General features: G+C 42.3%; 1 protein-coding gene across 5 annotated transcripts in view; it reads right to left on the bottom strand.

The window, feature by feature from the left end:
• rtel1 (regulator of telomere elongation helicase 1) overlaps positions 1 to 27,788 on the bottom strand; it is a 141,610-nt gene that overhangs the window by 93,761 nt on the left and 20,061 nt on the right. For all 5 annotated transcript variants that reach the window (XM_068048226.1, XM_068048223.1, XM_068048224.1 and 2 more), the window contains exons 7-12: positions 26,294 to 26,369; positions 19,515 to 19,599; positions 15,235 to 15,300; positions 9,677 to 9,830; positions 8,827 to 8,865; positions 6,777 to 6,855 (exon numbers count right to left, since the gene is read on the bottom strand). In XM_068048226.1, the coding sequence (XP_067904327.1) occupies positions 6,777 to 6,855; positions 8,827 to 8,865; positions 9,677 to 9,830; positions 15,235 to 15,300; positions 19,515 to 19,599; positions 26,294 to 26,369 (499 nt within the window). The remainder of the gene's footprint in view (positions 1 to 6,776; positions 6,856 to 8,826; positions 8,866 to 9,676; positions 9,831 to 15,234; positions 15,301 to 19,514; positions 19,600 to 26,293; positions 26,370 to 27,788) is intronic.

The following is a 27,788-nucleotide window of genomic DNA, read 5'->3' as shown; positions in this document are numbered from 1 at the left end:
AACTGGCCAGCCTGTGGTGGAGCAGGAAGAATTGGAAGACAGTGAAGAAGGTGAAGGAACACTGTTACTCGCTCTCACACTACTAGCCACCAGCTCAGAAATTGATACTATAAAAGATAGCTAAGAGACAGCATCTGCATGTAGTCAGATATGAGGCATGAGTGGCCTGTAGCCAGAGGCAGGGGACAAGGGTAGCGCAGATGCCAGTTTCAAGAGGCCAAGGCCACAGACAAGTTCAGCTGCAGTAGACTCAGGTGAGTACTTCGATGAGGCAGCCTATACAAAAAGGCACAATGAAATGCTAGGTGAACTGGCAGACCTACCAGAAAGACATCTGCCAATCCAACCACGATAGTGTCTGATGGCTGATGCTTCAGTTCCATTGCAGCATAAGCAGAAGCCACCCAATGTCTGGGTGTTGCCATGCAAGCTCAGACTGCTGCCATCATGGCTGCAGATACCAGTGTTTAAAGCAGCTTGGAGTCCAGCAATCTATCTGCCAGCGGACTGCTGAGGCGCAGTCCCAGGGGAGTAGCAGTGGCGTCCCGAAGCATGAACCTGCTGTCCTCTGAGGATGACAGCACTCGCGCTCCCATTCTGCCAATATCCTTGCTGTTGCCAGTCAGCCCAAACTGCTGCCTTCCATGTCGAGGTGGTGCAGTCTCAAGCCGGGCCTTCTACGGCCAGAGCTGCATGAGGCCATCCTGCAAGGTCACATGCAATCTTCCCCACCAAAATCGAATAGCTTTCCACCAGCCATGCTGCAGCCACTGGGATAGCACTGTGTAAGAGCACTAGGAAAGGTAAAAGGCACACAGAAGAGAGGCTCTAAGGAAATGTACAAGCATAATTAATTCAATTTTGCATGGAATATTGGATGGTTTAATTTATAAATTTAGTTTGGAATGTTTGTTTTATGGTTGCTTTTATTTTAGCATTGTGGTGAAGAGGACCCTGTGATGGTCAGTAACAAAGGGAAGGTAAGGAGGGGGACTGTTGGTCCCAAAAGAGGAATTGGGATCGCATTCACTGGTACCACAAAATGATGAATCGAACACAGCCACGCTAGAAAGGGGCTGCACTGGATGCCTCCTCCCTTCTTCCTCCTCCTCCTCAGCTGGTTGTCTGTAGCTGGTGGCAAGAGCCAGGTCCTCAAGATGACAAGGTTGCACAGCATGCGGCAGATCGCAACAGATTTTAACACACGCTTTGCAGATGCCACAGGGCTCTTCCAGGGCGGTCCAGGCAGCAGACATGTCGTTTAAGCACCCCAATGGTCTGCTCGATCACATTTTGTGTGGCAGCATGGCTTTCATTATATGCATATTGCTCTCGTGCACACGAGTCATGAACCATGTGGTTAATGGATAGGCATAATCACGTAGTAGGGACTGTATGGCTTGTTGTTGTGGCTCAAATGCAGATGGCACAACATATTGTCGCAGAATAAATGCATCATGACTGCTGCCAGGATATTGGGCATTGACTTGCATGATACACTGAGCATGGCCACACACCAGCTGGACCTTGGGGGAGTGGAATACATTTGATTGCAGTACATCTAAGAGTTGACACATGGTGCCCGCAAAGCAATGTGCTTGCATTCAGTGGCACCCTGCACGTCTCACACAAAGTCATGTGCTTGCTCCACCTTATGAAATGTATTCAGCCCTCAGTGACCTCCCTGATGCAACAGTGGATAGCAAACTGGGAGACGCTGCCTGCTCCAGCCTGGAAGAAGCCAGGCAAATAAAGATTCGTGGCCATGGTCATTTTCACAGCCACTGGCAATGCCCTACTCGCCCTGTTAAGGCTGCAGTAGTGGCTGCAGGTGACAGATTTCAGTGAGCACCTCCTTCGGAGAAACATTTGAAACTCTGTTCCTCATTGAGGTTCGGGTAGAATTACTCCCTGAACACTCGGTGAATATGACCTCCTGCTGAGAGCCCTTTTCCCTGTCATCCTCCTCCCTCTTCTCGTAGCTGGTCATGCTCTGTGTCACCTCTGCTTGTTACCCTGTGATGCTTTAGTTCAAGGGGAATGTAAACTACTGCACCTACTTCTATGCAGAATCCTTGAAAGCAGGACAAAGTCCTTCAGTACATTACCACACCACTCCCTGTAGACATAGACAACTCCAGAAACCACCAAACATAATTTCTACAATTGCAGCAAGAGTCAGCAGAAATCAAATCAGCAATGAACCTGAAAGTAGTTGATGGTTCCTTTGAATAGCACTGGTTCCGGGGTCCTTCTTTCTGCTGAGCTCATTTGTGCGAGGTTAAGAGAGGCCGTTAACCGGAGCATTGGTTTCAAAATAGCATCACTAGCGTCAAATTAGTGTTACACATTGTCTGACGCCATGACCTGCCTACTTCGCATACTTCAGAAGCACGCTCCCCATGCACTCGCCAACGTCCTCATCAAAATTGCACCAGGAGTGTGTGTGCACATGTCACAGACACCATTTTGGAGGCAAAATTGCACCCACATCGTCGAAAAACTGGAGCTGAATTTTGTGACCAGAGTTTCTAATTTTTCTTCCCCTTTTTTTGTGTGATTTTATTCATTCATGAAATGACACTGGATATCAGGTTCACTAACCTAAGAGAGAAAATTAGGTGACATGATACCAATTTAGAACTGCTTAGAACCAGGAAACATCAGGAATAATGTCACGTGCACAAGAAATGCGATGATACAAATTATGGACTAAATCTGAAGAGTAATAAAAATGGTCTTTGTCTTTTTCTTAAAAAGTGAACGTTTCTTTCAAAAAAAAGTGAACAATGCTCCAAAATGGCCAAAGAATAAAAGGGCTCAGCCTTTGTATATTCAAACTGTCTGACAGGAACAACAGAAAATCTTCAAAGCGAAGAAGTTTCAATTACACCCAGCCTAAAACATTCCAGAATTGAATGTCTTCTTCTGAAGCAAAGAAGATGTGAAGTAGCCACATCCTGGCCATTGTGCGATCACCATGGGGAGACCAAAGCGTCTCCTCCCAGGAGGCGAGAAGTAACACAGATTTACCACAAAAAAGCAGCCTACAGAGAGACACCACCAGAGAGAAAAAAAAAGCATCCAAAAGCTTGGTCCCAGCAAACTAGAAGGCATGTGCCCTGTTGCAGAATTCAGCATCTACACTATACAGCAGTGAGCTAGAACAGATCTACTGACTTTTTTCCTCTCTGTCTCTTCTTTTGTTTGAGAGCGTGTGTGTGATTGCATGCGCGCGCGCTGCAAGTGTGAGTGGATGCGGTTGCGACAATTTTGGTGTAGTGATCAATAAACAATTGATATTGATTTTCTGTTTAAAATCTACAAGAAAACTTATCGCTGTCTGTTTACTTGACAAATATAATGTCAAGGGGCTAAGCCCTAATAACAAAAAACACTTGCTGCGATCATGTGGGGAGTTGAACAGTGCGAACCCCCCACATTTCACTATGTGGCCATAACAACAGCAACTGTTAGTATAGCAACAGGGCAGGAAAATGCAATGTTCTTAACAATTCCAGTTCATCTCTTACTTTTCTTTTTAAAAAGTCCATCCAGAAATTCAAACTTATGTTTGACAATTTAGATTCACTGCCTATAATAGCAGAATTGCAAGTATACAGAGACTACTGTACACTTCCTATGCCAAACAGAGAGGGAAAAAAAATCATATTGCTTCTAACCTTTTCTGCTTAAAATTAATGGGAAGATTCTAAATGAGAAAGGATTAAGTACAATGGTTCAGACGGGAACTGGTTTTCTCCCTGCTGTTGCTATTTTTATAGGCCCAGAACAGATGCACTGCTGTAAATAAGCAATTTGTACACAGTCACAGCATGTAGCACATACCACAATTAGCGACGTTCTGTACCCACCGGAAGTTGAGGCCCGTAACTAGTAAAAGCTAGATAGCTCAGTGATACATTCTACATACATCGTTGGAGCGTCTAACATTTTTTCCTTAAATCTTAAGACTGGTTTTGAAGTGCTGTATTTAAAAACAAATATTCCATTGCACATGGAGAAGCTGTACACTTCTACATTAATTGGCAAATGTGCTACGTTCCCAGAGAAAAGTGGAACTCTGGAACAAGCCGATGATTGCTGTGGTGAATACTGATTCACTGAATTCCTTAAAGAGAGAACTAGACCTGTTTCTGGCTGGGGTGGAGATTACCTCATATAAAAGGTAGGTACTGCAGGGAATTCAGAGTGGCCTCCTGGACTAGTTTCAATAACCTAAGAGGGTTGAAGAGGAATTTCCCAGATTATTTTTTTCCCTTAATGAGCCTGGGTTTTTATCTTTTTTGGCTCTTTCAGGTGGGGTGGGAAGTGTATATATTTTGATTTACAAAGCACTGCGTTTGTGTGGGACAGGCTGGATAGACCAGTGGGTCTTTTCCAGTCAGTCATTGCTTCTTTGTTTGTTAAAAAAAAACAACCTCCAAAAAGAAAAACAAGACAAATGGAGTGTTAATTGTATAACAGTTGTATTTAATTATGTGCAGGTGGTGGGCATTAATTGGAGTTTCACTTGAGCAGCTATGAAGAGACACTGAAACTAGGGTGGAGTTGAGTTAGGAGGTGTATGCTTGTAATGTTTCACTCTGCAAATAAATGTTATGCTGAGTAAAGACTGGTTCCAGTGCTATCCTTCACCAACTGGCTTTCTGGAACATAACATGGAGGGAGGTCAATTTGGTTCTGGATGCTTTCAAAATTTACAACAGTTTGAGAAATTAACTCTACCGACCAGTCCATATTAATTATGCAAACATTGATCACATTGCCGTGATATTAGTCATTGCTTTGTTGGCATTTTTTCAATAGATACAGTTTTAGTGCTTAGTGTAGATAATTTACTTGTTCCAACTAAACCTCATTCAAAGTGATGTATCATTGGCATTACAGCAATGCATTACAAGAAGTAACAGACTTCAGATTCAGGGATCACAAAAAGGGTAAAGCTTGTGTGGATCAAAATGGAGCACAGCTGGAATTGAAGGAGTTTAAGCTGGAAGATGGTGTGGCCAAATGGAGAACACCAAGGAATCACAGCTTACAGTGGTACATGTTTCTCAGGCTTCAGCTGCACTTCTGCGGTTTTGAATTCAAGGACCATTAATGCCCTTCTACTGTGACTTGCATATCATTTTACACTGTCTGTACGACAGACCTGGTTGGTAGCGTCCTGCCAAACACAGTAAGAGACAGTAAACGACCTTTTGTGAACCGATCACTGCAAGCGGGAAAAAATAGTGAGCACTATTTTCTGTTGCACTCGTATTAAAGGGAAAGAAATCCTGTACTGATAAATATACACAGAGCATCTCCCTGCTCCTTATTCACTTCCTTTAAATGTTTTTAAAAATTCTTCTGTTTCCATTTTTTTCCCTACATTTTGCAGCCACCCATTTGCTGCAGTATTAAATGGAGCAATGCAAGATAAGCAGAGTGCACATGTGCTGTGATTAATAACGCCATATGTCTCCCACTGCTCCGTGGCACTGCAAAGCGGCGCTCTAAAGCAGCGCCAGTGTTGAAGGTTGCCACCATTTGTCCAGTCCAAAAATCAAACAGAAAGCAGGACAGGTATCTGGCAACTAGCTCGGAGTTGGACCGGGTAGCTACCATTGGTCAATTTAGCACGACAGAATTATTTACTTGGTTTTCCTAATATAGAACACAATATAAATTCTGCCCACCTACAGTTAATCTAACTTTATCTATAGTAAATGTGGAGTTAATCACCAACACATAACTTCTGGCATCTTGCATACAACAGGAAGTGCCAGTTCCTGTATTACACTAGAGGTCAATTGGACTCCAAACTCAGGTTTTCTAGTATTTAAAAACCTCGGGCTGAATTTGATCAGTGCACTGCACAGAAATGCCGCCGCACAGCCCCCACGATATTACACGTGGGAGTTCATTTAAACGGGAGGGGGCGGAGCGGCCACCCCCGATGATGGAGAAGGGGCAGCCGCTGCGTCCCTGGCAACGGCGTCCGGTGCCACTGCACAGGCGCCAGCGCCATTTTTAAAAGGCTTCAAGCCCTTAGAAGTGATTTTAATTTTTAAAGTGATATTTTGTTTCTTTGAGTGTAAAAATTGAAATAAATGCTGGAGGCCCTTTCCCACCCGCACCCCCACAATGTTTGCTTTCGGGGCAATATGAACATTATTTCAAACCCCAACTTCCCCCGCCAACCTCTTCACTTTTGCCCTTCAACACCTTCCCACCATCCCCCACAATCAACAGGAATAGTTTTCCCCACTCCCCCCACCCTCCTGCCCTGATAATTTTCTCCCTCCTCACTAGTGTCTGGCCTCGGAACTCCAATGGAGTTCCAAAGGCATGTGAGTTGTGGCCGGTTGGCCATAAAATCGGCGTGGGACAGCCGGCGGCGGCAGGTAGGTAGGTTAATTTGAATTTCAATATTTTAATGGGCGGCGCACCAAGGTCTCATCGCTGCCGTTAATATCCGGCAGGGCCTTCTTGGTGTCATGGGTCGAAGCAGGCTGCTCCCGCTAGCACTTGACGGGCCTCCCTGCCACGACCCAGGGCAACAAGGGGTCGGTAAAAGTCAGCCCCTCAAGTCAAACTGAATATTCCAGCTTACACTTTGTATAGATTATATATTGCATTATTAGAATTTATGCACTGCATTGTTTTTGGTGGGAACACCTTAATTAGAGGATTGAAAGTTACCAAGCATCAGTATGCAGAAATATGTAATTACTGAAAAATAAAAGATATATAATAGCAATTCTTACCTTCCTGGTTTGGTCACTCCATTTCCATTTGGCAATAATTCAACAGAATCTATTGCATTTTCTAAATCAAGTAGAATTTCTTTCAAGGACAGGCAACACAAAAAGTAAACAGCATTTTATTAATACAGACTTAAGAAAAATGTTCATTTTGGTCAGTCAAATCCCTGCAGTCATTTTGATATGAGTGACCGATTTAAACTTCGCTTAATTCTTATCAAATCATTAATTAAATCCTCCATACAAGGACTGAACTAAATAATCCGCAACTACCAAGGAAATAAGTGAAAATAACATAGCCATGCTTTCCTATCATCAAATCATAGAGTCATTTACGGCACAGAAGGAGACCATTCAGCCCATGTCGGCTCTCCACAGAGCTACGCAGTCAGTCCCACTCCCCGGCTCGATCCCTGTAGCCCTGCAAGTCTATTCCTTTCAGGTGGCCATCCAACTCTCTCTTGAAGTCATTGATCATCTCCACTTCCATCACCCTTGTGGGCAGCAAGTTCCAGGTCATTACCACCCACTGTCGGAAAAAAAAGTGCTTCCTCATATTCCACCTGCATCTTTTGCCCTAAACTTTTAATCTGTGTCCCATGGTCCTTGTACCATTTGTCAATGGGAGCAGCTTTTCCTTGTCTAACTTATCTAAGCTGGTCATAATCGTGTACACTTCTACTAAATCTCCCCTCAATTTCCTTTGTCCCCAGGCGAACAAACCCAGCTTTTCCAACCTAACCCTGTAACTAAAATCCTCCATCACTGGAACCATTCTTCTAAATCTTCTCTGTACCCTCAAGGACCCTCACATCCTTCCTGAAGCGTGGTGACCAGAATTAGATGCAATACTCCATTTGAGACCTAACCAGAGCTTTATAAAAGTTCAGCATAACGTCGCTGCTTTTGTGCTCAATGCCTCTGTTTATGAATCCAAAGATCCCATATGCTTTACTAACCACTTTCTCAATATGTCCTGCCACTGCCAAAGATCGATGCACATGCACCCCTCGGTCCCTCTGTTCCTGCACACTCTTTAGAACTGTGTCATTAAGTATATATCTCCCTATTCCTTCTGCCAAAATGCATCACTTCACATCTGTCAGAATTAAATTCCATCTGCCACCTCTCTGCCCATTCTACTAGCCTATCTATGCCCTGTTGCAGGTGGTTCATATCATCCTCACTGTTTGAGGTACCTCCAAGTTTGGTGTCGTCAGCAAATTTTGAGATTCTACTCTGTAATCCAAGATCCAAGTCATTTATATATAGCAAAAAAAAGCAGTGGTTCCAACACTGATCCTTGGGGGAACACCACTGTCTGCCATCCTCCAGTCTGAAAAGCAACTATTTACTATGACTCGCTGTTTTCTGTCCATAAGCCAATTTTTTTATCCAATTGGACACTGACCCTTCCATGAGCTTCAAATTTCTTAACCAGCCTTTTACATGGTACCTTTCAAATGCTTTCTTAAAATCCATATAAACATCCACCACATTCCCTTCATCAACCTTCTCTGTTACTTCATCAAAAAATTCAATTAGATTTGTCAAGCATCATCTGCCTTTTACAAATCCATGCTAGCTATTCTTAATTAATTTATTTTATTTAATTCATTAATTTAATTTATCACAAATAAAAAAAAAACTTATACTCAAACTTTACTCGTTACTACGTCCCAACTCATGCTTTCAGTCCTCTAGTTCTGGCCCTCCCTCTCTCCATCACCAGCAGTAGAGCTTTCAATGTTCTCAGGCCTACCCATGAAAACTAACTTTGGAAATCCTTTCATTTGGCTACATATTAAAAATACTCAAGCCTTGTCTTTTCAGACATGCTTTTGATCCACTCCCCAAACTCCTGCTATGGTTCAGCACTTTTAATGAAGCATTTTGCAATGTTTTCTATATTAAAGACATTGTACAAATGTAAATTGTTATTGTAAGACTACTAAATAATATTTCTGCCCATCTTGACCAGAAGACAATGGAATTTTTGACCTGCAAACTATTAAGTTGACAAAAGAATCTTTGAAATTCTAAATCAACTTACTTTTTATTTTAGCTAGATCACTCAAGTCCATTTTCAGTCCTGAAATAAAAAAATGCACATATTGTAGTACTATCTTTCCCGACATGTGCACAAAAGCAAAATACCATATCCAAAATTACTGGAAGGTTGGTATTTCATTACGTTAAAAAAAAACTGTAATCCCTGTAAACAAAGCAAACCAACTTTTTAAAGCAACCACAGAGTCACAGTTGCTATTAAGACAGAGGACAAGATTCTGAAACTGGAAACAGAGTTATTTAAAAATTATTTAAAACTGGATTCATGTTTGGGCTTCTCCAAAAGAGTCTTGCCAATTTCTGAAAGGCCGTGTGTACATTCTATGGAGTTCAGACTACATACCTTAAACAAATATTCTAAGAATTTAAAAAAGAGAAATAAACAAATGTACATTTAAAGCGATTTACTCATTACACTACCAGATTGGCTAAATGAACTTGCAACTGCTCTAAGTTGTAGAATGAGATCCCAATCTTGGAGAAAACATTATAAGGCACCAAATAGAGGATAGACACTTGCCACAGGGAAGAGAATTGAAGAATAAAACTTAGCCAGCCCTAAGTGCTGTGCCATTATTCATTTTCTAGCTGACAGTTATAGAATGGCATTGTGAAAAGCCTCAGAATTGATCAATCCACACTATCAGATGAGTAGCAAGGTACAGTATGAAAAGAGGAAGAATTAGAAAAATGTGGTATACAAAAATTGATAATGTCTTCGAAAGTTCTTGTCACAATTATGAAAATTTCTCATTCTTGTCAATAAGCTCTGAGATTCAGCTGAGTGTATGTACAAGTATTCGTCAAGGCACTTGAAAGGTTAATGAACAAACCTGAGTTGAATGATTCAATATTGAAGTCTGTATTGTCTTCATTACGTTTAAATATTTTTGTTTCACCCTCCAAGACCTGATTAACAGCATCAATTCCAGAAGCAAGATCATAAGGAGTAAGATCAAATGAAGCAGACTCTTCGCACATTTTTTCCTATGAAATAAGGGAGAATAAAAATTTAACTTTTCCTAACCCTATGGGCATCACACAACCATGAATTCAGTGCAAACTATGCAGCTTTATTGCAAATTTCATACCATTTTGACTTGGATCATTTAGTTTGTTAATTCTGATAGTTCTTTTCTTTTGGGCCTCCTTATCTCGAGAGACAATGGATACGCGCCTGGAGGTGGTCAGTGGTTTGTGAAGCAGCGCCTGGAGTGGCTATAAAGGCCAATTCTGGAGTGACAGGCTCTTCCACAGGTGCTGCAGAGAAATTTGTTTGTCGGGGCTGTTGCACAGTTGGCTCTCCCCTTGCGCCTCTGTCTTTTTTCCTGCCAACTACTAAGTCTCTTCGACTCGCCACAATTTAGCCCTGTCTTTATGGCTGCCCGCCAGCTCTGGCGAATGCTGGCAACTGACTCCCACGACTTGTGATCAATGTCACACGATTTCATGTCGCGTTTGCAGACGTCTTTATAGCGGAGACATGGACGGCCGGTGGGTCTGATACCAGTGGCGAGCTCGCTGTACAATGTGTCTTTGGGGATCCTGCCATCTTCCATGCGGCTCACATGGCCAAGCCATCTCAAGCGCCGCTGACTCAGTAGTGTGTATAAGCTGGGGGTGTTGGCCGCTTCAAGGACTTCTGTGTTGGAGATATAGTCCTGCCACCTGATGCCAAGTATTCTCCGAAGGCAGCGAAGATGGAATGAATTGAGACGTCGCTCTTGGCTGGCATACGTTGTCCAGGCCTCGCTGCCGTAGAGCAAGGTACTGAGGACACAGGCCTGATACACTCGGACTTTTGTGTTCCGTGTCAGTGCGCCATTTTCCCACACTCTCTTGGCCAGTCTGGACATAGCAGTGGAAGCCTTACCCATGCGCTTGTTGATTTCTGCATCTAGAGACAGGTTACTGGTGATAGTTGAGCCTAGGCAGGTGAACTCTTGAACCACTTCCAGAGCGTGGTCGCCAATATTGATGGATGGAGCATTTCTGACGCCCTGCCCCATGATGTTCGTTTTCTTGAGGCTGATGGTTAGGCCAAATTCATTGCAGGCAGACGCAAACCTGTCGATGAGACTCTGCAGGCACTCTTCAGTGTGAGATGTTAAAGCAGCATCGTCAGCAAAGAGGAGTTCTCTGACGAGGACTTTCTGTACTTTGGACTTCGCTCTTAGACGGGCAAGGTTGAACAACCTGCCCCCTGATCTTGTGTGGAGGAAAATTCCTTCTTCAGAGGATTTGAACGCATGTGAAAGCAGCAGAGAGAAGAAAATCCCAAAAAGTGTGGGTGCGAGAACACAGCCCTGTTTCACGCCACTCAGGATAGGAAAGGGCTCTGATGAGGAGCCACCATGTAGAATTGTGCCTTTCATATTGTCATGGAATGAGGTGATGATACTTAGTAGCTTTGGTGGACATCCGATCTTTTCTAGTCGTCTGAAGAGACCACGTCTGCTGACGAGGTCAAAGGCTTTGGTGAGATCAATGAAAGCAACGTAGAGGGGCATCTGTTGTTCACGGCATTTCTCCTGTATCTGACGAAGGGGGAACAGCATGTCAACGGTCGATCTCTCTGTACGAAAGCCACACTGTGCCTCAGGGTAGACGCGCTCGGCCAGCTTCTGGAGCCTGTTCAGAGCGACTCGAGCAAAGACTTTCCCCACTATGCTGAGCAGGGAGATTCCACGGTAGTTGTTGCAGTCACCGCGGTCACCTTTGTTTTTATAGAGGGTGATGATGTTGGCATCGCGCATGTCCTGGGGTACTGCTCTCTCGTCCCAGCACAGGCATAGCAGTTCATGTAGTGCTGAGAGTATAGCAGGCTTGGCACTCTTGATTATTTCAGGCGTAATGCTGTCCTTCCCAGGGGCTTTTCCGCTGGCTAGGGAATCAATGGCATCACTGAGTTCCGATTTGGTTGGCTGTATGTCCAGCTCATCCATGACTGGTAGAGGCTGGGCTGCATTGAAGGCAGTCTCAGTGACAGCATTCTCCCTGGAGTACAGTTCTAGGTAGTGCTCAACCCAGCGGTCCATCTGTTTGCGTTGGTCAGTGATTATGTCCCCCGATTTAGATTTGAGGGGGGCGATCTTCTTGATGGTTGGCCCAAGAGCTCTCTTCATGCCATCATACATTCCTCTGATGTTTCCAGTGTCTGAGGCCAGCTGAATATGACTGCATAGGTGTTGCCAGTAGTCGTTTGCGCAACGCCTAGCTGTTCTTTGTGCAGTACTTCTGGCTGCTTTAAGTGCTGCGGATGTTAAATCGCTGGGGGCTTTCTTGTAGTTCAACAGTGCAATGCGCTTAGCGGCTATGACAGGTTCCAGCTCTTCATTGTGAGATTGAAACCAGTCTGCATTTCTCTTCGCACTTTTGCCGTAGGTGGTCAAAGCTGACTCATAGATGGCGTCTCTGATGTGGGCCCACTTGGTCTCAGCATCCCCTGTGGGAGTGTTTTGAAGGGCTGTTACAAGTGAATTTAGAAATTTTTGTAACAGCTGTGGGTGAGAAATTCTGCTCATGTTGATGCGCGGGTGGCCCTTCTGCTTGGAATGATGCAACTTCTTTGGTCTGAGTCTAACCTTGCTGCACACCTGATAGTACACAATGTCAAACTACAGCACATATTTACAACATGTCAACTTATGTGAGCTAACAAAATGGATAAGTTTAACCTTGCATTTATCATGTATAAAAGTTTACTGCAGCTCAAAACTCATATTAAGGAATGAAAAAAGTGAGGGGTGAGGTGAAAGGAAACAGACCAAGTGAGGAGGGGGAAAAGAGCATGACAGAAGTTCAAAATTATTGGGAATTTAGGAAGAGAAATGGTGAAACCTAGAGTAGGGAACATAGCAATAGATTTTCAGAACATTACTGACTGTATTGTTAATCATAGCTATTGGTCAGCACCAATCGTGTCTTAATCAATCACTGGTACAGTGCAGGATCTAAAATAAGCAATTCAGAGACTGTGGTAATTCTGAAATCTTACCTTGCACCTAGACTGCAAATACTTATGTGTTATCTGTCTAACTTCAGGTCATATGCAATTATCACTTTGCAGATGTGGTTTCCACCCTGCCACAGAAATGAACTCCTAAACATTACTAAGTACATCCTCTGCAACTGTGACCATGCTACATTTTACCTCTTTATCCTCCCTGCAGCATTTGGCACCATCGATCACTTACAGAATCATAGAATTTCCTCCAGTGTCCAGCCCGATGCAAATGCCCTCGCTTGGTTCTACTATTGCATTCCTGATCATTAGTCAGAGCATCTCTAGCAATGGATCCACTTCCCACCCTTGCAGTTACCTCTGGAGTCACTCAAGAATCTATCTTTGGCACCTCCTCTTTTGCATCTACATGCTGTCCAATGTTCCCTCTAAGGTGCACAAGTGCGCAGCCACGCAGTCATCCAGAAATTGCCATGCAGGGAACAAACAGGCCATGCCACAAACAACATTCCCTTTAAAAAGTGTGTATGTGCAGCCAGTCAGCAATTTTAAAGGAACTGTGCAGTACAACAAATAGGCTGCGCACAGCAAAGAGAAAATGCAGGGAGCACTGATGTTGTCCCTCAGCAACACTAATCAAATGGTCAGCTCCTACATCTATGCTGACTATACCCAGCACCACCTCTCCACCAAATCTTTTGAATGCTCGACTACCTCTGTTGTCAGCCTGCATGCGCAACATCCAGTCTTGGATAAGCCATTATTTTGAAAAAGACCAAAGCCATCATTTACGGTTCCCACTACAAACTCTCGCCACTCATTCCAACACCCTCCCTAGTCACTCATAGGATGAGCCAGACTGTTCGCAACCTCGGCATCCTATTTGACCCCAAGCTCAGCATCTGATCCCCACCTTCTTATTACAAAGACCATCTACATGCACAACATCATCTGCCCCAACCCACCTACAGCTAAAATTCTCATACCTTGGTCACCTCTAGATTTAACTATTTCAATACTCTCCTAGTCGGTCATTTATCCTCCATGCTCTGTACATCATCCAAAACTCTGCTATCCCTATCCTAACCCACCCCAAGTCCCGCTCACCCAGAATTCCTATCCTTGCTGACCTACATTGCTCCTTAAAGCCCCCAATTTAAAATTTTCATCTTTGTGATAATTTCCTTCTGGGCTTTGCCTCTCCCCAATCTGTAACCTCCTCCAATTCTACAAATATCCCAGATTCTCTGTTTATCTGACTCGGACATCATGCATCTCTTTTAACTTTACTCCATAATTGGCTACCATGCCATCTGACATTTAAGTTTAAGACTCTGGAACTCCCCACTAAACCCCTCTGTCTCTCCTCCTTAAAACCCATCTCTCTGACCAAGCTTTTGGTGACCCTTCCTAATAACTCACTTTCTGTCTGATTACACCTCTTGTGATCACAGATTTTAAAATGACCAAATTCCCTCAACTTGCCCTGATGCTTTAGTGGGTAAATGCCACTTAGTATGGCACTGAACTACAGAAATCAGGAAAATCTCAGGTATGATTTATGTTCTCTGCCATTAGCTGAACCTAGCCAGGACAGCAATGAAGCAAGACAACTATTCCGAGCATTCGTGCACCAAGCAAAAGGAATAGCAATGAAGTAATAAAGGTTTCCTACTCTGGATTTGTTCGCCAGCAACTCATGCTCAAGATGCTGTATACAAGGACAGAATCTGGGTCAGTTGTAGGCTCCCATAATCACATGAGAAGAAACAGACATCCAAGTGAGAGAATAGAAGATATCCTTTAGCCTTCTATTTAAAGCTAAGAGAGAGGATTCCCCCTTTCCATTCTCCCCTGATTGGTGATCATGCCTCCAGCTGCCTTGGCCCTACACTCCGAATTCACTCCTTATCCTCCTTGCCCAAACTTCCCCACCTCTCTAACTTTCTCACCTCTTTTAAGATGCTCCTTAAAATCTACCTCTTTGCCTATCCTGATCTAATATCTCCTTATGTGGCTCTGTGTCAAATTTTGTTTAATACCAACCCAGTGGAGCGCTCGGGATGTTTTACTATGTTAAATGTGATATATAAAAATGCAAGTTGTTATTGAAATAATGTACGTGAAAAATTATGTTTATTAACTAGCTATTCATAGAATCTAGAAAAGTGGAGCTCTTTACTTATAAATGCAAGAGTTCACTAGTTTACTACCTACCTTGAATTTGATTTCAGAAACTGTTAAATAAAACACAACCCTTCAGTGTACTTGTATGGTTCCGATAAGACTGATAGATTGCAAATGGCTATATTTAATGTGAAACTTAATTTAGATACACTTAAACATTTTAAATTACAAATACTTATACATACTTTCCTTTAAGAACTAATACTGTAGAAAACAAATTTAAAGTCATAAATTACTTACCACATTGTGCGCTTCATCAAAAATAACTATAGTGCCACGTAGGTCTATATTGTGAGCCTTGCGACTCTTGAGGGAAGAAAATGTAAAGTTAATTAGAGAGAAAATTAAGCAGTTATCTTACAAGCTCCATGCAGAAACTTTCAATTATCAAATTGAACAGCAGACTTGTTTTAAAGTTTGTGAGAAAGGCAAGAAAGTTGTCCAACACTAATTTACTTTTTCAATTGTTTTGGTTCAGGATAACAACAAATGTTATAACATCAGTGGTTGCAAATGGTTAAATAGACAGTTGACTGACCAAACAACTGTAGTTTTCAAGGAAGGTGGACGATAGCCCTCCAGTGTACTTTGAACCTTACAACACTGCAGATGGGTTTACTCAACTGGGCATCATCAGGCTTTTGGGGTTTCCAACAGGTATTCAGCCCCTTTTTCATTTGATGAATTTTTGCATGTCAAAGATTTACGTGAATGTATCAAGGCAATCTTAACATTATTAGACAGCAAATTAAGACATTGAAGTTGAAATACATTTGCCTACATTACAATAGTGATTATAGTTCAAAAGTACTACATTGGTGTGAAGCACTTTAGAATGTCTTGAGGATGTGACAGGCAAGTTTTTTCTTCCTTCGAGTTCAAATTTTAAAAATTATGATCAGGAGAAAAGAGCAAATGAAGATAAAATGGATGTCAATGAGCAAAATTAAAATGATTAGTGTGTTTTAGGTTTTGTATTTCAGTTACTGGAACAGTAACAAAGCTAATTTTGATAACTGAGGAATTGCACTGGTTTATCAATAACCATTTAAGCATTATAATGTCCAAGTTGAAAGCTTAACTGACTTGCACAGATCTTGAACTAAGCCATGGCATTAGCATCCAGCCTCCAGGTTCCCCAGTTAACCAGGGAAGACGCGTCGATTCGGTCAAAGGAAAGACTGCTAATTAAAGGGATCTCGGCATGGATTTTTGAGGCTGCAGTAACAATTGGAATGGAGGGGAAACCTGGTAAGGTTGCTCCCCAGTCTCTCTCTCTCTTTTACCTGGGAAGTCCTGCTGTGGGGTCTGAGGGGCTCCAGCGAGGTGATCTTTCCCAAGGATGGAAGAGAATAGCCTCTCCAACTAAGCTGGCATGAAGTGGCCGAGGATGTCAGCAGCAGAACTGTGGTCCCTCCAAACTGGAAACAGTCCAGCAGAAGGATCCAGCACCTCAGGCGGGTGGGAAAGGTGAGTGGCGTAACACTTCCAGGTGCCAAGCCCCGCGTTCTGACTTTTCCAGCATTCTCCTGCATAGCATTCCTCAGAACACATCTTGCAGTTCAACTCATTCCTCTCTCTCCAGGCACCTCATATCCCATCTGACCAGCCAATACTCTCAATCACCCTCATTCTATTTCCCTCTCACACCTATGTCTTATATTCACCCTCCACAAATGTTGTCCTTCCCCGCTACCCACACCAGGCACTCCTAACACTCAAAACTCTCTGCTTTCTCTCCTTGCAGAAGAGAGCACACAACCTCAGGGAAAAGCAGAGACCCAGGGGATGGGCTTGAGTGACAAGCAGCTTGACAACCACTGGCAATGCATGTCCACCTAGCCTGTTGCGAAGGCAGTCTTGTTTCAGGAGGCTTTAGATGTCAGCAATGGCCTGCTATGAAAATCTGAGCCTCCTGAGGCACTGGTGCTCATGCCTGTTCAGAGAGCTGATTCTCTGCCTATAGACTCTGTGTTGGGGGTCTCCCCTCCTTGATGCTGGGTCTCTAGTTCCAGCCACTCTGCTCTGTGGAGAAGCTGTTGCTGCTCCCACTGTTCCTCTTGCTCTTCATCAGAGTAGCAAGGTAGAGCTGCATAAGCCGATCCCATACTCCAGTGAAGGCTTACTGTAGGGAAGTACAGCTGAAGGGGAGTGAAATGCAGGACAAACGGAGCGACTTCCAAGTAGATGGCAATCACCTGTCAAACACTGAAAGCACTCTATGAGAAGGAGTGCTGAAAGCAGCAGCCTCTCTGGCCATGGCTGCACCTCTTCAGCTTCACTGATCAATGGCTTCCCAGCCTGTCAGTTTCATTGAAGTAGCATTCCACCCAACAGCTGCACAGGGGTTCTTCGCATGCCTCAAACCCGCCTGGATGAAAACCAGAAGAGGGCGGGATGACGTCGGGCTCCTGACCTGATGTCACTTTTGGTGGATTTAACTCCTCACACACACATAAACCACCTCCTCTTGCTTGGGAAAATTCCTCCCATTATGTTATGCTGCAGAGGTGGACATATGGTTACTTACATTTGTTAAATTCCAGAAAGCTTGCTGTGGGAAGATGATGCTGGAGCCTTTCGTTACCCAGTTTCACATTTATTGTAAAGAGTGTTACGACCGGGGCAAGAGCAGTGCACTGTTTTACTAGTTCCACTTCTCCATAGGTCACAATATATATTTAAATTTTTTCCCCAGTTACCTGAACAGTCAATCATAGATTCTATTTTTATCCTAGAATAAAAACAACCACCAAGTTTCTGTAATAAAAAACAAAATCAGTTTATTATAAAACAAGTCTTAACCAGTAACAATGCAAAGCATTAAACACACAGATTGAAATATAAAAGTTCCCTTTTTACCTTAGCCCTTCGTGCACACACACACACACGTTAACCGAAAAAAATAGAGATTTACTCTTTAAAGCTCTATTGCAAAAAAAAACAGGCAAAAAAAAAAACTTTGGTCAAATACTTGCGAATTCTTGAAGAAAAAAAAAGAGAGAAGATATGGAAAGATGTCAGATGTCCTTTGTTTTGGTTTGGCGTCTCAACTACACAGACGGCTGTCCCTGAGATCTTTCTAGAACAGTTCTCGTCAGGCGACCTTGAAGATCAGTTTGGGCAAGCTTTCCAGGAAAAATGCAGCAACAGAGGTTTCAGTCTGTTTCTTACACTTGCTTCTCAGAGCTTCTCAAGAGATGGATAACCAATAGGCTTTTCAAAGAGCTGGAACAGACTGAGTTGGAGTTTGCTCCCTTGGCAAGGTTTCTCCAAATGTCTCCATATCTCAACTGCCTGTCCAAAGCAAAACCGAAAACATCTCAGGAGTCAAGCCTCCTGACCCCTATAAATCTGAACTGTCACTTCTTCGTAAACATCTTTCCCCAAGTCAAAAAAGAAATCCACGCTGGGTATTTATCTAAAAACAGGTGCCTTCCAGTAACTGTTGTTTATAAGCTCAGTCCAAAAGACCTTCAGATGACCTCTTTTTTAAAAAAAAAAACAGCATCTATGGAATCTATTTTCAGTTTTAAAACACAAATCCTCATAATTTAACAAAAAAAAAACACTCGTAACAAGAGTAAAGGATTACAAACATGTAGCTCCTCACTCAACACCTTCACCAGTCTCAGTAAGTGTCTGTTTATAAGTGTTCAAGTAAGAGCCTAATTAACATCCTCCACCTACATATAATTAAACTGATACAAAATTAACAACACATACTTTTTTTTTAAAAAAGAGGTAAATTAAATAGAATAAATGAATACAACTTCCTAGTTTGTGAAATAAAATAGTTTTAAACACTGTGCTGAGGTATGGTAAGCAGATATTTTCAGTTGCTTAAACAGTGAATTTGAAGGATTATGTAATCAAATTTAAATATCAAACATATGCGTGACAGAGTAGTAGTTATTGGGGATCTACTGAAAATCATTGAAATTCGTCTACAGCTATAACAAAAACTTATTGAGCATCAGGGAATATATTTATTACAAAGGGATATGTTAGAAAAAACAGGCTATCACAAGGTCTATCAATATTCTGTAGTGTTTCCTAGCAATGCGATTTCAGCAGTAATTCTATATACGCATATTGAAATCCACTATTATTCTCAGCATTTTAGAATGCATTTATCAATTTACATAAAAAAAGCAGTTCTCTCATAGTATTTTCCTTAAATCACAGTAAGTGGAGTCTCATTTCTGATTAAATATTTCTAAATATGAATGTTCCTAAAGTATATTTGAAGAGATATAAAGAGATACCACAATAAATATGTTGGGTGGAGTGGTCCCAACGACAATAAAAGTAAGATTCTATTTTCTATCTGGCAAAGCCCAATAAAGAATATGATCCAATATCATTCCTTATGTAAAATAGGTTGCATCTTTTGCTATTTCAGAAACATTCAAAATAATGCAGAATCTATGAGGTTCTAATGCATCAAAACACTGCACCATGGTAACCCATGGCAAAAGTCAAAGGATTTAAGTAAAGGAAATGCTTTTCATCAATACCTTTGGATCAAGTAAATAGTTGTACGGCATGAAGATTACTTCAGCATTCTGCTTCAGTGCTCGAGATAAATAATAAGGACAAACTCTGTTCAAAACATACAAAGTATCAAGTGAGATAAGAGCACTTGTTCAGTGAAGAATTTCAAATTAATGTAGGAGTGTACTTGAGACTTACTGTCAAACATGTTTATAAATAGCCTTAAGAAGTCAAAATGCTGTCACCCTGTGTACTTGTCACTTTTCTGTTTCTAGAAAGACAAACTTGCCAGAATACATCATAGTGGTTGACTCAGTTTTTTTCCTGAAACTATGTTCTGGAGGTTTGAAATTTGGTAGTGTGACACTCATTGTGACTGGAGATCAAGTGATGTTGTGTATTAGAGTTTAGAATGCCCATTATCCTGATATCCTTCTCTTCTGGCAATTGTTGACTACAGGTTACTAAAGATCCAATCATGTTCTTTCAGGCTTGACTTCTCAATGTTCTGACAACTGAGAATGTTTTGGGAGCTTTCCTCAAATTCAGTGCAAGTCATTTACATTTTCACACCATATCTAAGCATTAAACACATGACCAATTACTTCAGCAACACATTACATTTGTAAAGGTATTGGTGTCAATTGCTTGCAACAAAGTTAAAATATGCAAACATCAACATAGGAACATAGGAGCAGGAGTAGGCCATTCAGGAGCAAGAGTAGGCCATTCAACCTATCGAGGCTGCTCCACCATTCAATTAGATCATGGCTGATCATCTATCTCAATGCCACGTTGCTGCACTACCCCCATATCCTTTGATGCCAATTGTATCCAGAAATCTATCGATTTCTGTATTGAACATGCTCAAATGATTGAGTTTCCACAGCCCACTGGGGTGGAGAATTCCAAAGATTCACCACCATTTGAGTGAAGAAATTCCTCCTCATCTCAAGTCTTAAATGGCCTATTCCTTATTCTGAGACTATGTCCCCGTGGTCTAGCCAGCCAGAGGAAACATCCTATCCACATCTACCCTGTCACACACTGCAAGAATTTTGTAAGTTTCAATGAGATCACCTCTCATTCTTCGAAACTCTAGAGAATACAGGCCCAGTTTCTTCAATCTCTCCACATAAGACAATCCCGCCATCCCAGAGATTAGTCTGGTGAACCACCTTTGCACTCATTTTTGGCAAATATATACTTCCTTAGATGAAGAAACCAAAACTGTACACAATACGCCAGGTGCGGTCTCACCAAGGCTCTATTCAATTGCAGCAAGACTTCTTTACACCTGTACACAAAACCCCTGGCGATGATACCATTTGCCTTCTTAATTGCTTGCTGCGCCTGCATGCTAGCTTTTAGTAACTCATGAACAAGGACACTCAGGTCCTTGTGCACATCAACACTTCCCAACCTCTCACCATTTAAGAACTACTCTGTCTTTCTGTTTTTTCTACCAAAATGAATTCTTCTCTTCTTTTTCTTCTTTGGCCTCCTTATCTCGAGAGACAATGGGTAAGCGCCTGGAGGTGGTCAGTCGTGTGTGGAGCAGCGCCTGGAGTGGCTATAAAGGCCAATTTTAGAGTGACAGGCTCTTCCACAGGTGCTGCAGAATAAATCTGTTTGTCGGGGCTGTTACACAGTTGGCTCTCCCCTTGCGCTTCTGTCTTTTTTCCTGCCAACTGCTAAGTCTCTTCGACTCGCCACACTTCAGCCCCGCCTTTATGGCTGCCCGCCAGCTCTGGCGAACGCTGGCAACTGACTCCCACGACTTGTGATCAACGTCGCAGGACTTCATGTCGCGTTGGCAGACGTCTTTAAAGCAGAGACATGGACGGCCGGTGGGTCTGATACCAGTGGCGAGCTCGCTGTACAATGTGTCTTTGGAGATCCTGCCATCTTCCATGCGGCTCACATGGCCAAGCCATCTCAAGCTCCGCTGACTCAGTAGTGTGTATAAGCTGGGGATGATGGCTGCCTCAAGGACTTCTGTGTTGGAGATACGGTCTTGCCACCTGATGCCAAGTATTCTCCGGAGGCAGCAAAGATGGAATGAATTGAGACGTCGCTCTTGGCTGACATACGTTTTCCAGGCCTCGCTGCCATAGAGCAAGGTACTGAGGACACAGGCTTGATACACTCAGACTTTTGTGTTCCGTGTCAGTGCGCCATCTTCCCACACTCTCTTGGCCAGTCTGGACATAGCAGTGGAAACCTTTCCCATGCTCATGTTGATTTCTGCATCACGAGACAGGTTACTGGTGATAGTTGAGCCTAGGTAGGTGAACTCTTGAACCACTTCCAGAGCGTGGTCACCAATATTGATGGATGGAGCATTTCTGACATCCTGTCCCATGATGTTCGTTTTCTTGAGGCTGATAGTTAGGCCAAATTCGTTGCAGGCGGCCGCAAACCTGTCGATGAGACTCTGCAGACACTCTTCAGTGTGAGATGTTAAAGCAGCGTCAGCAAAGAGGAGTTCCCTGATGAGGACTTTCCGTACTTTGGACTTCGCTCTTAGACGGGCAAGGTTGAACAACCTGCCCCCTGATCTTGTGTGGAGGAAAATTCCTTCTTCTGAAGACTTGAACGCATGTGAGAGCAGCAGGGAGAAAAAAATCCCAAAAAGTGTGGGTGCGAGAACACAGCCCTGTTTCACACCACTCAAGATAGGAAAGGGGTCTGATGAGGTGCCGCAATGTTGAATTGTGCCTTTCATTTTGTCATGGAATGAGGTGATGATACTTAGTAGCTTTGGTGGACATCCAATCCTTTCTAGTAGTCTGAAGAGACCACGTCTGCTGACGAGGAATAACTTCACACTTATTCACATTATATTCTATTTGCCATGCTCTTGCCCATTCATTTAGCCAGTCCAAGTCCCCTTAAAGCCTCCTTGCATCCTCTTCACAACTTACAATCCCACCTAGCGTTATGTCATCAGCAAATCTGGAAATATTACATTTGGTCCCCACATCCAAATCATTTATATAGATTGTGAAGAGCTGTGGCCCAAGCACTGATCCTTGAGATACCCCATCCTGCTAGTCTCCGTGAACCAATTCTCAATCCATACCAGTATATTACCCCCAATCCCATGTGCTCTAATTTTGTTTCCTAACATCCTGTGTGGAATCTTATCAAAAGCCTTCTGAAAATCCAAATACACTACATCTACTGGTTCTCCTTTATCTATGTTACAAGTAACATCCTCAAAATCTCCAGCACGAGAAATTCATGTAGTGCCTTTTCAAAAGCATTATATTTCTTGTGGCTGTGCTTCTTAAATCCATTCTACCTCTCCCTTCCCACTCCATTTTCATTGGCCTAATCTGTAAAGTGCTCTGGAATGTTTTTCCAATGCTAAGAACTCTTGCAATTACAAGCAATTTCATTTACCCAAAGCTATCTGTAATGATTTGTAACACCAGTATAAAATGTGAAAAGGATGTTGAAAGCCAGTGCATTTCTTTCCAATTAACCAAAATTCAAATTCCCTTTAAAATTAATTTAAGTTAAACAGGAATCCAAAAATAGGTGCTAAATGTAAGCATTCAATTGCTGAGAACAAAATCTCATCTCAAAATTCTTGTTTGGGTTTGGGGGTGTGGGGATGGCAGGAGAGAAATGAGTTAAATATCCAGCATCAATCTACATAATGCAATGTGCAGAAAGCCAGAAAAAAATACTAAAAATACCTTTTTTTTAAAAAATATGCCAATTTCCTCCTTCATCCAGCTAGTTCCATTCCTACCTAACCAACTGTAGCCAGAGAAACCCCTGCAATAACTTCTCTTCCCACTCTTGCACTGTTCCCTCTGGTGTCCCCCAAAGATCTATCCTTGGCTATCTCCTATTTCAAATCTACATGCTGTCCCTTGGCAGCATGAACCGAAAACACATAATCAGGTTCCACATGTACGCTGACGACATCCAGCTCTACTTCAACACCACCTCTCTCGAACTCTCCACTGTCTCTAAAAAATAGTCAGACTGCTTGGCCAACATCCAGTCCTGGATGAGTAGAAGTTTCCTCCCACTAAGTATTGGGAAGACTAAAGCCATTGTCTTTGGTTCCTGCCACTGATTCCATCCCAGACCACTGTCTGAAATTGAACCATACCGTTTGGAACATTCGCGTCCTATTTGACCCTGAGATGATCGTCCGATTCCATCACCAAGACCACCTACTTCCACCTCTGTAACATCACCATCTTCATCCCTGTGTAGTTCATCTGCTACTGAAACCCTCATCCACGTCTTTGCTACCTCTAGACTCAACTACTCTCATGCACTTATAGCCAACCTCCCATCTTGCACCCTCCGTAAAGTTGGACTCATCTAAAACCCTGCTGACTGAATCCTAATTTACACCAACTCCCATTCACCTATCACCCTTGTGCTTGCTGACTTAAATTGGCTCCCGGTCCATATTTTAAATTTTCAGATCCTTCAATGGCTCGCTCCTCTCTAACTCTCTCCAGCTCTACAACCCTCTGAGGTCTCTGTATTCCTCCAATTCTGGCCTCTTGCAAATCCCCGATTTTAATCGCACCAACATTGATGGCCGTGCCTTCAACTACATAGGCCTTAATCTCTGGAATTCCCTTCATAAACCTCTCCTCCTTTCCCTCCAAGACACTCCTTAAAACCTACCTCTTCGAACAATTTTTTGGCTATCTGCCCCAATATCTCCTTATGTGGCTCAATGTCAAATTAGGTTTTATAATGTTCCTGTGAAGCACCTTGGGATGTTTTACCACATTAAAAGCACTATATAAATGCAGGTTGTTGTATTTTCTATGACATTGGCCACAGGAAGTTTCTGATTGACAATTGTGTATAATGTATCAATGCATGAGGACATGTATGTTAATGTCTTGACAACTTTTACCAAATAGGCATTAAAAAGAATTTGCAATTATAAAGCAATACATAGGGCCACCTTGTGGATAGCTGCATAGCCTGTCTCTTTAACGCCACTTGTCTTGCTGACATGAATAGAAATTTGATCCTGCTTATTTATTCTCTATAACAAAGTGCTGTTATTAGACATATCCTGAAATCATCTAAAAGCTAATTCTTGTCCCTTAGGAAATTTGTCATGTTTTAAAAAGCTTAAGATGCTTCATAAGCATTGATACCTGTTCAATTGTGATCTGTTGCTGTTTTATGAATAGGTTTGAGTGAAACAGGTGCAAATGTGACATACAATTTTCATATGTGATACTTTCAAGCATCACTTACATATAATGGATGCATTAGACAGGATAACAAATGATAACATTCTGTTTTATAAGGACAGTTGATTTTGCTCATCTACCAATCCCTTATCAATAAGTGAAAGGGCCCTGAGCCCCTCCAATCAGGTTTCCATCCCTGCCGCAGTACCGAAGCAGCTCTTAGCAAAGTGACAAGTGACATCCTACATGACTGCAACAAGGTAAACTATCCCTCCTCATCATTCCCGATCTGTCAGCAGCACACAGTTAACCACACCAACCTCCTCCAACACCTCTCCACCATCATCCAACTGGCTGGGACTGCTCTCAACTGGTTCTATTCCTATCTATCTAATCGTAGCCAGAGTATCACTTGCAAGGGCTTCTCTTCCTGCTCCTGCACCATCACCTCTGATGTCCCCCAAGGATCTACTCCTTGGTTCCCTCCTATTACTCATTTACTTGCTGTCCTTCGGTGACATCATCCAAAAGCACAGCATTAGTTTTCACATCTATGCTGACGACACCCAGGTCTACCTCACCATCACCTCCCTCAACCACTTCACTGTTGCTAAATTATCAGACTGCTTATGTAGCATACAGTACTGGATGAGCAGAAACTTCCTCCAACTAAATATTGGGAAGACTGAAGCCATTGTTTTCAATCCCCACTCCAAACTCCGTTGCCTAGATCCCAACTCCATCCATCTCCTTGGCAACAGTCTGAGATTAAGCCAGTCTTTTCGCAACCTCGGTGTCACATTTGATTCCAAGATGAGCTTCCGACCTCATATTTGTCCCATCACTAAGACCGCCTATTTCCACCTACATAATATTGCCCGACTTCGCCCTGTTCCAGCTCATGTGCTGCTGAAACCCTCAGTCATGCCTTTGTTACCTCTAGACTTGATTCCAATGCACTCCAGGCTGGTCGCCCACATTCTATCCTCCATAAACTTGTGGTCATCCAAAACTCTGCTGTCCATACCTTAACTCGCACCAAGCCCCATTCCTCTATCACCCCTGCTCTCACTAACCTACACTGGCTCCCAGTTAAGCAATGTCTTGATTTCAAAATTGTCATCTTGTTTTCAAATCCCTCTAGTGCCTCACCCCTGCCCCTGCACTGCCCCCTCCCCCCCCATATCTCTGTAATGTCCTCCAGCCCCATAACCCTCATGAGATATCTGTGCCTCTAATTCTGGTCTCTTGAGCATTCCCAATTTTAATCACTTCATCATTGTTGGCCACACCATCAGTTGCCTAGGCCCTAAACTCTGGAATATCCTCTCTACACCTCTCCCCCTCACTTTCTTCCTTTAAGACACTCCTTAAAATCTACCTCTCTGACCAAGCTTCTGGTCATCTGACCTAATATCTCCTTTCGTGGCTTGTTGTCATATAGTTTTATAATGCTGCTGTGAATGCCTTAGGACGTTTTATTACATTAAAGGCGCTATATAAAAATAAGCTGTTGTTGAGCCAATATCCTCCGCAATCTAGTATTCAGAGAAACGTTTTTAAAAAAGGAACATCTTTCAAAAACATTTGTTGCTATTTACAAACTATACCTGTGTTTGTTGCCACTTTTAACAAGATCTTCGACATCAAGAATGGACTGTGAAAATTCTTTTTCAGTGCTCTTTTCTGAAATAATAAACAGAGTCTGAGAAATCCATAAGGGAGATGCACACTGCAATAATACTGTGATTTAATAAATGGTAGTTGAAGAGCTACTAATGGAAGTCTTTATATCTTGAGATATACAAACTGAATTTTGAGGATTATTTTTCCTTATGAATAAACAACATAGAGGTACAAAATGTGATAGTGTAAATGTAGAGATGTGCAAGTTAGAGAGATTACAACTCACCTTTTCTAATGAATGGAATAACAAACTAGGTACAAATGGAAAAAAATGTGGCACTTCATTTTACAATATCATTTAACTGACTGTTTAGGTGATTTACAAATTGAGATGTCTAAATATGATGTTTTAATTTAATATTCTGCCCATTGATTTAAGTATTTTCCATTTGACCTGTTCAACTGAATTTTTTCCTATAGAACCTGCACTATTTCATCATATTTTCCATTGGTCAATTAGATCTAAGCAATTAAGCACTGAAATCTTTCAGATTTAAGTAAAAGTATAAAATATCACAACTAGTAAATTCAATAAAACTTCCTTTGCCACATTGTCCTTCATTTTAATATTCAATTTTATCTCAAGGGAGCTGGAATACAAAGGAGAAGATCACGCTACAGTTGCACAGAGCTTTGGTCAGACCCTATCTAGAGTACTGCATTTATTTTAGGACAGTCCAACTCAGAATATTATACTGGCCTTGGAGGGCATATAACAAAGATTCTCAAGAATGCCAGGGCCTTAAGTGTTAAATTGAGGACAGGCTGCATAAGCTTGGTTTGTATTTTCCTGAGTTTGGAAGATTGAACAGTAATCTAATTGAGATGTTCAAAATGATAAAAGTTTTCTCCTGCCAAAGACTTGCAGGTTGATAGGTAAATTGGCCATTATAAATTGCCCCTAGTATAGGTAGGTGGTAGGGGAATATAGGGACAGGTGAGGATGTGGTAGGGGAATATAGGGACAGGTGAGGATGTGGTAGGAATATGGGATTAGTGTAGGATTAGTATAAATGGGTGGTTAATGGTCGGCACAGTTTCAGTGCTGTATCTCTAAATAAAAATAAATTATTCATCCTGTCAAACCCTACCTCCACTGCAGGAGAATACAGAACTGGGGCAATCTTAAAATTGGACAATTAATATTTAGGACTGAAATGAGGAAGCACTCTTTCCACACAAAGGGTAGTGAAAATGTTGAGGTTTAGTCAATTGAAATTTTGTCTTCAGATCGATAGATTTTCATTAGGTAAGGGTAGCAAGGGATATAGAGCAAAGGCAGGTAAATGGATTAGAGGTACAGACCAGCCGTAGTCTAACTGAATGGCAACAAAGGCTCGAGGTGCTGAATGGTCTACACCTGTTCCTATTTTCCTCCTCTAGCAATTTCAAATTGTTAAGGCTGAAGTTAAAGCTAGC

Source organism: Heterodontus francisci, chromosome 16 (genome assembly GCF_036365525.1).
Source record: "Heterodontus francisci isolate sHetFra1 chromosome 16, sHetFra1.hap1, whole genome shotgun sequence".
Lineage (NCBI taxonomy): Eukaryota > Metazoa > Chordata > Chondrichthyes > Heterodontiformes > Heterodontidae > Heterodontus > Heterodontus francisci.
Note: the sequence above shows the minus strand (reverse complement) of the source record. Positions and strands in the feature narration are given on the sequence as shown.